The sequence below is a fragment of the Orbicella faveolata genome, unplaced genomic scaffold (genome assembly GCF_042242905.1).
Source record: "Orbicella faveolata isolate gen_17 unplaced genomic scaffold, um_ofav_v1 contig_34, whole genome shotgun sequence".
NCBI lineage: Eukaryota > Metazoa > Cnidaria > Anthozoa > Scleractinia > Merulinidae > Orbicella > Orbicella faveolata.
In genome coordinates this window covers 16,453,302-16,464,047 of record NW_028301563.1, presented here as the reverse complement: position 1 = coordinate 16,464,047, position 10,746 = coordinate 16,453,302, and the positions used below count along the sequence as shown (strand labels likewise).

General features: G+C 40.6%; 1 protein-coding gene across 2 annotated transcripts; it reads right to left on the bottom strand.

Moving 5' to 3' along the window:
* Nucleotides 1-1,597: 1,597 nt before the first annotated feature.
* LOC110041566 (uncharacterized) lies at nucleotides 1,598-10,017 on the bottom strand. 2 transcript variants are annotated; one of them, XM_020746868.2, is made up of 5 exons: nucleotides 7,993-10,017; nucleotides 7,402-7,515; nucleotides 6,432-6,542; nucleotides 5,742-5,840; nucleotides 1,598-5,424 (listed from the first exon to the last, which is right to left on the bottom strand). In XM_020746868.2, the coding sequence occupies exons 1-5, from the start codon at nucleotides 9,875-9,877 to the stop codon at nucleotides 3,371-3,373; spliced, it is 4,263 nt and encodes a 1,420-aa protein (XP_020602527.2). In that variant the 5' UTR covers nucleotides 9,878-10,017; the 3' UTR covers nucleotides 1,598-3,370. The 2 variants fall into 2 exon arrangements, with proteins under 2 accessions (XP_020602527.2, XP_020602528.2); XM_020746869.2 differs by lacking the exon at nucleotides 7,402-7,515.
* Nucleotides 10,018-10,746: the final 729 nt, after the last annotated feature.

The window sequence follows — 10,746 nt, the reverse complement described above, 5'->3', positions numbered from 1 at the left end:
TACTGAAGAAGGGTTCCTAAGACTTCGGAATGGGGTATACGGGGGGGGGGGGGGGTATAAAATTCAATGAGCACTCTTTGACTTTTCAAAGTCATTTCATGGATCGCTTGCTTGTTTAACGGAGCGTCAAAAAAATCTTTCAACGACGCAATTAAGGTGCTGTCAAGCGTTTACAAGTGTCTCGTACAAATGTGCAGGTATACAATCGCAGAACCTCAGGTCACAAAACCCAACGCAGTTAAAATGACCTTGACGCTTTTGTTTTCCAAATTATATTTAGTTTCCTGTAAACATGACTGTTGTATATCATCGACGGCCTAAAATTTCTAATAGAGGAACAAAGAGTGCTTTATGAATTACTTTTACCACATTGCTACAACAGTTCTGGGGCTCTCTTTAATCTTGGTTAAAAAGATTCTCTGCCATCAAAAAAAAAAAACAAAGAAAGACAAATGTATTAAGAAGATCACAGAAGATACCACACTCTTGCATCCTGTGTTTCAAATGTGCGATTATTCCATATAACCAGTTACTGCCCATGCCTAGTGACGTGGAACCACAGGTTCTTGTTATGGCTACTGAGATGGAACAAGAAGTCAATGGGCAGTTTCCATCCCACTAAAAATTCCTCTTAGTTTTTGGAGTCTATAGCAATATTACAATACGATACCCAGTCATAATTAGCAAAATCATGTTACTTCAGAAAAAAGAAAGGGTTGGCAATGTCAAAACTGATTGAAATATTGGTTTGAAATTGGAATTCATTTTGCTTTTTTTAATAAATAAGGCTATTCTTCATATGACTGTCATCTTTGTCGTTTTCTTGACACATTTACAACTCCTTAATGTGGTGTCGAGTCAGAGTGTGTTTTAAAACATTTTGCTAACAATACCGTTTCTTCGTTATTGCATTCCACGGGTTGTAGCAGTCGTTTATGAGTTTAATTTATCTTATGATCTGAAGTACTTGGTTCTCTATTAAATGAGAATTGTAACAGTTGTGAGTAGCTTTAGGAGTGAGACATCGCACAATTGGAAATAATTTGCATTTTAAATTCCACATATTGTGCCCCCGAACCGGTTCAAGATCATTCATTTGTTATTGTTAGAAAAGGAGACACCGAGATCTGAGAATTAACGATTAGAATTTAATTGAACTTAACTTGAGTTCTGCAATGATACCAATATGTATATATCTTAAATGTACAGGCGCGAAACGGATGAAGCATTGGATTTGCTCAAGGGAACAAGGTCCTTTTTCTGACGATTTGAACATTGTCCCGGTGGATTACAATTTTAGAATAAGACGCTGGCTAACAATTGGGGAGTTTTATGCATGGTACCAAAACGAAAAGATCCAATACACTTTTTTTTCGCAGCACATATAGTTGCATTGTGGTGGGCACTTTCCCAATCAGGGTACGGATTGGCGAAGTTAGACGATAAGAGAGGCTGAAATGTTAACCCTCGGACGTACAAGATAACTCATACCCCTCACAGTGGTACAAGGGGAGTGGGGTGGATGGAACCTCAATCTGGGTTTTCGTTCTGTTAAGGCAGAGCGAAATTAATTTACACTGATTAGATAACCCTGAGATTGCTCTACAAGATGATTCCATTTTTTATTGATAATTACGTCATATGACGTCAAATGACGTAATTTGATGCGCCATCTTGGATTTCACTACTTTATTTTTTAAATTAAAGGAGAAGGTCACTCTCATTTTGTCTTCGCCTATAGCAAGTAAACTTGCAGCTTTTCCACTCACCTAAGTTTCAGCCTCTGCAGTGCCCGCTGTCCTGAAGAAATTCGTCTCGAAAGAAGTGACTTCGGAGGCCGCCATTTTGAAACTGTGTTGGCAGCCTGGCTGTGTTTATGTGACGTCATTCCGTCCGACTCGAAATTGGCAGAAAAAAGAAAAACCTGCAACTGGCTTGGCATCCTTCACAAGTTCAGCTAAATCTTTTTTTTCCAAGCGATTATCCACTTCACTATCTTCAATGCTATCATTTCGGAGTTTGGAGCATGTTTGACTCAAAATATTATGGCTCAAGAGCAGCCATAACCCAGAGTGAAGGTTAAAAGGCTCTTCGGAAGCCATTTGGACAAAATCTTTTGGACGGAATGACGTCACGAAAACGCGGCCTGGTTGCTGAGTACTGTTCAAAATGATAGCAACGATGTTCGAATTTTGGGCTTCTTTGGAGACGAATTTCGTATGGAAAACTTGACGTTAGAGGCTGAATTCGAAGTCTAAACTTAGTTCAAGGTTTTTATCCGCGTTGACAAAAAATATACGTAGAATTAATCGAAATTAAAACAAAATCAAGTTAGAATGCTTGTAAAATGTACAAATTCATGAATACCTGTTAATACAGTATTATCTCGAAAAGCTGAGTTTTGGTCAGACCTACGTGAAATTTGATGGCTGCCATGGCAACGTCAAAAATGATGGACACACAATTAACATATCAAGATTTCCACAGTGAATGAAGGAACAGCTACTGGAATTTTCAGCCCCTTAGAGTTAAGTAATTGTCTTTCTTTTAAAAAAGCTGATCTTTGGTCGGACCTACGTGAAATTTGATGGTTGCCATTGCAACGTCAAAATTGATGGACACGCAACTGACATATCAAGATTTCCGCAGAGAATGCAGGATCAACCCTGTACGTCCGAGGGTTAAGGACGCGTAACAAAGAATCAAGACTTCTTTTATAAATAAATTACCATTTCATAATTTTCTCTATCTATCTGATTCACATTTTTGTTCGTTGTATAATTGGCATGCATACATTGCATACGTGTAGCTTATCAAAGACCTGCAGCTAATGGCATATATTAGAATTGCGCCTATTGGTTGCACTTTGATCTTGCTGCGAGTCATTTTCAGTCCATGAATGGTGTAAGGTAATTATCCGCCCTCAGGACTACACTAGTCATCTGGTATGCGCATTTCTATTCGATAAAATCAATTTGGTTAGGTATTTGCATGAAAAAACTCCTGAAATTTGTAGTAACTATTTCTCTTTTAATTTTAGCCAAAACATTAAAGTCGAGATTGGTATGCAAAAGGATATATAATATAATTATTTTTCTACATTCGCCGCAAACGAGATCAAAGGAATTAGTGAATTTTCACTTGCGTTTTTCGTATTGATTGCTACGGGATCAAGGATATTTTCTCGTTCCCAAAACATTTGGCCGCTATATGTTGATACCAAGCTTGGTGATCTCTTCAGGCCTTAAGTCGGTTATGACTCCGACAATGGCAATTATCTTTGGGATTGCAGGGGTTATCAATACCCACGGAATCGTTCTAGTCGGAGGGAAAACTTTTTCCTAACACTATAACTACAAACAGATCACATCTAGTGTGTCGGTCTCTTGTGAATCACTGTCCTCCTGTTACTAATTCGACCACCAGTACTTTTATCCAGCATTGGTTTTGTTGGTGCTTTTACCTTTCTCATGTCACTTAAGTATTTCCTTTGGTCTTGGTAGCGACGTTTTTTCAGTTCCGCTGTATTGCTTCGTGGTAAACAACAGTCATGATGACAATAGTAAAGGCAGTTAAAAGGCCTACATTCAGACGGACATGGTACTTTAATGGTAAAATGGGAAGAGACAGCCGACTTGTTAAGATCAGACAATCCAGAAGCACGCTCTGAATAAGCTCTGCAGCATGTCTCGTCGCAATTTGGATAACAAGATCGTGAACAACCAGAATGGCAAACAGCTGCTGGAGGAGGAAGAGGAAACGAAGGAGGATTTGGACCCGGTTGTCGCTCTCTTCTTGTTGGACTAACTGCTGGAACGTTTGCGTTCGAATGTTCGTTTTTAAAGCCAGCTCTACAGCAACTTATCGTGCAAGCAGGAAAGCATTCAGAAGCACAACCACCGGGGCAAAGGGGTGAATTAATTGATGGACGAGTAGCTACCAAACGTGTTGGTGTTGATGATATCACCGTTCGACCACAACATCGCAAAGGACACGATGGCCCGCAGTCGCGTCGGCAAACGGACGGGCAATCTTGGTTGGTGAGAGGAGGTTCCTTAGCAAAGAAATTGTTGTATGACTGTTTGGCTTTATCGGGTGCTACTGGTTGTTGTGATAGTTTTCTAGAAGTCACTTCTCCCCTCTGACAACAGCTTTCCAAGCAGTTTGGATAGCAATAGGCTGGACAAATGGGTGTACAGGCAGCAGGAGGCTTAGGTAAAGAGGTAGCTAGAGCCTGAGTTCTAGGAGGTTGAGATACTGGTGAAGGCTTTGCAATTTTGATTTGCTCTGTTGAATTGTGATCTGCTAATGATGAAGTGGTATTTTTTGAGCAACAAAGCGGAGGACAGGTTTTAGAGCAGTACAACGCACATGATGGTTGGCATTTCAACGGATTTCCTACTTTGATTAACGTCTTTCCCTCAGATTTGTCGCGGCAACATTTCATGGGACAAATATGTAGACACGACTTGTTGCAATAATCTGGACAGAGATCATTTGCTTTGTTGTGACTTTCCGCAACACCAACCTCCTTGATATTAAAGTGGTTTTCTGTGCGTACGGTCTTAGGTTTTGTAGGGCTAACTGTTTTTAGTTTATGATCGTTTGCTTTGACAGGAAATTTGGCGAAATGTTTGGTACCATACAGATTACCATACATGTTGTACATCATATTCAAAAAGTTCATCATACCAAACCAGCTCATTGCATTTCTGAAGAAATCGGCACTATTCTTGCTCTCGCCCTTTAGTTTCTGAAGATCTACACTTTCTGAAGTTGCAGGATGAGTGGAATTAACTTCACAGCAGATTGGCGGGCAGTTTGGATTACACTTTGCCTTACAGGCTCTAGGGCAAAACTTTTCTGCCATAGTTTTCATGAAGTTCTCTTGAACCTGAGGGTCCATCATTGGAATCAGGTGTTTAGCCCCAGGAAGATGACAGCATGTTTTAGGACAGGATGGCTGACAGTTTTCCAGGCAAATGAATGGGCACTTTCCAAGACAACATCGAACAGGGCAAGAATCACGACACTCCGACTTACATTGCGCTGGACATTCTGCCTCGTCCTCGATAAGGGGTCTTGCTGCCATTTCTGAAACTGCAAATCCTCCAGCAGGATTTTTCAAGTTCACAGCTTCCAGGTTGGTGGATTCAGAGTCAGCAGGGCGCTGTTGGAAGTCAGATGCAAAGTTCGCCACGTGTTCATTCACTTTGCCTTCTGGTTTAAGGACAACTACTGTTGGGCGGGGAGTAGTAACATTTTTCTGGGGCGGTGCATTAGGTGGTATATTTATCTCCTGAAGATTTCCATCGTTGTAGTGAATCTTTAGAACTCGATGATGTTTGCAGCAGTTTGGCGGACATCCGTCATGACATCTCGTGGCACACTGAAGGGGACAGTTTCTGTGTGTTATCTTGTATGCTGTGTATAAAAATGAGAAAAAACACAGTGTTTGTTTCTGCCATAACAAAGAACATGCACGGACATGGATCAATGGGAGCAGCACCGAAGGAAGGGAGACTTTTGGATGCTATATTTCCGATACCCAGGTGACGGTGTGCAAGAAATATTCTTTTTTTCTTTTTTTTCAAATCAACTCGTATAACGTATAAAGAGAACAATACCATCATCCTGTTACACGAGGCGGGAATCCATGACTTAAAGAGGAGCTTAATCAATAAAAGCTCGATTTCTGATCCTTGCTGACGAGAAAGACAGAAATAAGCAGACGGACTTACGTGCACATTCATATCCGTTGAAGTAATGATGATGATCACACACACAGAACCCTTTGATGCATTTTCCATGTTGCTTGCAGCCAGGTAAACAAGTGTCAGCTGTAGGATTAGTAAAAAACTGGTAAAATAAATATCCCTCTTACTGTGAATGCTAAGAAATACTTGATCCCACACGCCAGGAAATTACTGATATAGAACAATTATCCTTTATTGATTTAATCACTTTTTACCATTTTTCTTGGTAAAAAAAAAAATCAATAGCATGGTCAAACGATGCATCAGAATTTTACTCCATGGTTGTGGATAAAAAAAATAAAAATAAATTTGAAAAATCTGAAGCGAAAACCAGCAGAAAACTAATTATAATACTTAGACAAATAAACAGCCGGGAAAACTGAAAGCTTAAAAGCGAAAGAGTCGAAGTATCAAAGAAAATAGCTTTTACTAAGGTCTGGTTTTCACTTGGGTACAAGCGTAAGCGTGAGCAGCGTACGCATGCGCATAAAGGTGTTACTAAGTACTTCCTTTTGTTTGAAAATTCTCGTAACAAACGGCGCGAATTATAAACATCTTCTTCTTCTGTTCACGCGTCAGTGAAAACCAGCCTTAACTATTTATTATTGGAAGCGACATGTTTAAGGTTACATCGGAAATGCTTAGAGTAATCAAGGGTAGCGTGAAAATACTTACGGCGGCAGTCGAATCCATCACCAGTGTAACCCGTCTTACAGACGCACTGTCTTTGGATGCACTTAGCATTGTAATGGCATTCTTTACATTCACTGGGTGGGGACTGTTCACCTGACATAGAAACGTGCAATATTTGATTCGTACGGGCCCCACTGACAAAAATGTTTTTTGCTTTTATTGATTTTTTAAAATTTATTTGACTTGTTGTTTACCCCAATTCTTAGAGATAAATGCAGCTTTAATTGCTTTGATATTCGTGAGAACTATCCAATGCGTTATGCGAATCAATTATGAGAATCACGAACCTGCATTAATTTGCAATACAATACAATGCAACTTAAAAACTGGCGAGAAAAATGCTCATTCCCGGCTAATGGCAATGAAGTAATTTCCCCGGTCATATAATAAATATACTGAAGTAATCAGGAGAAAGTCAAGTGGCTTGCTGAACAAATGAGCCTAATATTCTTCTGTGTTTGAAAGATATAATATCCTTGGGAAATAATACCATATGCAAAGCTTTAAAAACAGTAATGCAGCTGATCATGATTTTAGAGACTGGAAAAATGGCATTCTTTTCAAATACCAAAATATGATGACGTGTACATGAAAGTGTAGAAGATGCAATAAATTACGTCAAAATGTAAGCCCGGAAAACAGAGTAACTATATTTGCATGTTAGGCCATTAAGCAATAATTAGCTAGTTTAGTTGCATTTTCAGTATAATGACATAAACGTTCATTCCTCGAGAAGGTTTTTAGGGAATCAGGAAAAAAATGGGAATGGTATACCAGTTTATTTGGCTGTTTGCAACATTAGATTCTTTTCTGGCGTGCGTGCCATAAGAACCGAAAAACGTGTATTGTTTATGTAGTATGTATGCATGTTATGATTTTCGCCACGTAATCCTGGATTGTGTGGTAATTAATGAAAATTGTAAAGTTAATCTCAACCACAGTTCATGCATACCTGGTTCCGGACCAGACAGAGCATTCAGCATATGGGCCAGCGGTTGGTCGTCGTTGATTATGCACACTTTGTCTATGCATCTTGCATGAGGAGGACATCCTTTACATCCTTTGACTGCGCATCCACAAAAGAAAACTCAATTCACGACTGTTTACATCGTTTGAAACAGTCATTTATCATTAACTCTTGAGAGTATTAAGTTTTAATTGACCTTAATTCATTTCACAATTTTCTTACATTAGTTAGTTATTGTAAAGCTTGCGTTAATGCATAAGAAAGATTAGGCGAAAATCATCTTTAACCAAATCGAGCTTTCGATTGAGGAAAAAAATCCATGTACGCGTAAAAGTGCGCAGCAATAATAAATGTTAAAATGTTTTCTAATATACTTGTCATCCAGCGATTTTCATTTCCAGAAAAGAAGTTGTGACCTTTAAACTGTGTTTTGCGGTACGCGTAATCAAGGGAAGTAAATGGATTGAAACTGGTTTGGTAAACAGGTGTCCCATAATGCAGATTCGCTTTGGGTTTGTATAAGCGCCGAATGTTTAGTATAGAGAGAGTAGTAAGAACATTTATGTTACAATTTACCTGCCATTGGGCCGTTCTTGTTTGCAATGTCAACAATCTTGTTAAAATCGTCATCGAGTGACGGCATCTTCTCCCCAATGCCTGCCTGTTGTAATTGCTGTCCAGCAAAGTTAAAAGAATTTTGATTGTCTGTAGATGTGGTACCTTGCGATTGTTGATTTTCCTCTAATGCAGTTGCGTCACTATTGGTACCCTGGTCATTCATTGGAGCATATCCATTGACTTCTGTACCAGTCACAGCTTGGTCATTGTTCCCGTTATCATCTATAGCGGCGGTCTGATACCCAGAGGGGGCACTTACAGTTCCCGCTCCCATAAAACCATTGTTGCTGGTTTCTCTGGAATCTGGCCCCCCACCGATATTGATGACATTGGCACCATCGTTTACACCGAGGCTCCCTTGACCATCACCTTCTTCGCTGCTGCTGTCTTGTGGGGACACTGAAGGCTCTTTAAGCGCTTCTTCGATGGAGGAGGCGTATTGAACGCCGGGTGGCGCGCTCTTATCTCCCCCTTCACTAGGCTGCTCGTTTGCATATGTTACTGTTCCCTGTCCTTGTTGCTCAGCAGTTGTCTGTTGACCTTCTGTTCCGAACAGACTACCAAGGGAATTGGTGGAGGTCGTGAAACTCTGCGTTTCAGAGGACGCAGCCTCCGGCTCTTGTGACTCCTCCGATGGCTGCTGCTGTTGCTGCTGGTATTCCTGTGCTTGATCCTGCTGCTGCTGCTGCAATTGGTCATCAAAGCCTTGTGACTGCTGCTGACTAAGCTCCTGTGTCTGCCCCTGTTGAAATCCCCCTTGATCAAAACCAGTTTGAGTTCCACCTTGTTCCGGAGCTCCTTCCTGAGCACCTTGCTGTTGACTTTGACCTGCTTCTTCGCTCTGGTATTGCAATTGCCCTCCGTCAATAATCTGACTTGCCTGTCCTCCCAGTTCCCCACCTTCAGTCCCTGGTCTCGCATTATCCTGTTCTTGTCCTTGCTCCTGAGGCTGTTGAGTGTAAGCCTCTTGCTGTAACTGAATGGCCTGTTCTAGACTGGTAGGCTGCTGTCTACCTTCGCTTTGACCAACGTCTTCGCCATTATTACTCACAAAACTTGCAATAGCTGACTGGCTGCTGTCTTGTTGATACCCTGCGCTATCGTACTGCGATATTGAATTGCCATCACCGATCGGTTGTTGCTGTTGAGATGGATCCTGGTCTTTAACATCTCCTGTTTGGTCCCCCTCAATTAATGGAGAATACCCTGCCGCTAAAGCTTCTTGTCCACCAGTAGCAATCGGTTGGTAATCTAAAGACTGCGCCTGAAGTGGAGAAAATGTTTGAACTAAAGCATACTTTTTAAATAACTTTTTCTTTTTCCTCTTAGTATTTCCCTTCGGATGAAAGTCGCCAGGCTTTACTGGAATAGAGTTGTTTGTCAGTTTTGACTTCTTAGCGTGTGTTAACCGCCTTTTGCTTTTCCCATTGGCAACATTTTTATTTTTATGTTCTCTTGATTTTTCAGTTTGGTGAGTCCGAGCAGATGGCTTCCTGAATTTGTCATCAGCTTTAGCAGCCATGTGTAAAGGCACATCTTCCTTGTGGCTGATGTTGTGCTCTTTGTTTAAGCCTCTGCGGTCATGATAATTTTCTGAAGAGCCTGCAGAATCCAGTTGCTTTTTTGGCGAAGAGGAGTTTTCTCTCTTATTTTCTGGAGTCTTTCCGCGATTTAAGTCCTTTTCTAGAACGTTCTTGCTTCCATTCTTTCTTGGAATCGAATTCTTCGCTGACGATTTTTCATTACTTTGTCCAAGATGCGTTTCTCCTTGGCAAGGGTACTCAACTAACAACTGAAAAACGCATAACAGAAAAACTGGCGCAAAATACCTAAAAACTTTCATATTTTGACTACATATCTTTCTCCCTGTTGTAGTAAAAACACAATTCTACAATTAATAATACAAACAATTGTGTCTTTCAAGCGAGAAATATAGGTAACACGAAAACAATTCGGTGTCCGGTGGCTTTTGTTTGCTTTTCATTAATCACATGCCAAGTTCAGCGTTCTACCTGCTAAGCAGTTAAATATTTAGCTTCTGATTGGCCCAGCGGAGGTCACGGAGATCGTTAAGCTGGTTGCCTTGTTGTGGTCCAGTGCCTGCTTACTCGGAGTGACACTTAAGAGTGCAGGTAAGTTTTCGCTTAACAGAATTAGTCCAGTCGGCGGCTATTGTGATAACTTAGAGCAATAATAAATGTATCGAATTTAAAGGTATTTGGTTTAAATCCGAGTTAATTAGAACCAAATACGCAAACAAGTAGTACTTTGATATCAAGTCTTTAATTACGAAAGGGGATCAATTTCAGACATAAAGACAAACAAAAGGCCCCAAATTACGTTAAACCATCATAGTGCTTATATTAATATTGATTCACCGTCAGCTTCTAATTGAAACCGAGATTATGAAAGGGACCTCTTTACAGAGCTAATAAGCTTACCCTTTAACTGCATTTAAACTGATATGGGACTTAGATATCGTCTTTGTCCCACGCTTGTAACATGGTGAACGTTGTATCCTCTTGCATTTCACTTCCGGGCTTAAAGTGTAGCAGCTTACTATCATCATTACCGTACGGTAAGCTCTGAACGTTGCAGGTCCTGGCGGCATGAAGGTCTCCCGTCAGTGCGAGCCTGGTAAATGGCGTTGCTCGCCGTGAGACCTTTTTGTACTTTGGCATAGAGGGCATTCGCTCGGTGTTTGGGAAGTCA

Excerpts from the sequence above, each read along its gene's own strand:
- LOC110041566 (XM_020746868.2), bottom strand. The coding sequence starts at position 9,877 with ATGAAAGTTTTTAGGTATTTTGCGCCAGTTTTTCTGTTATGCGTTTTT. Across the intron at positions 7,516-7,992 it reads CAAGAACGGCCCAATGGCAG|TCAAAGGATGTAAAGGATGT; the intron begins GTAAATTGTAAC and ends GTGGATGCGCAG. Across the intron at positions 6,543-7,401 it reads TCTGTCTGGTCCGGAACCAG|GTGAACAGTCCCCACCCAGT; the intron begins GTATGCATGAAC and ends TTTCTATGTCAG.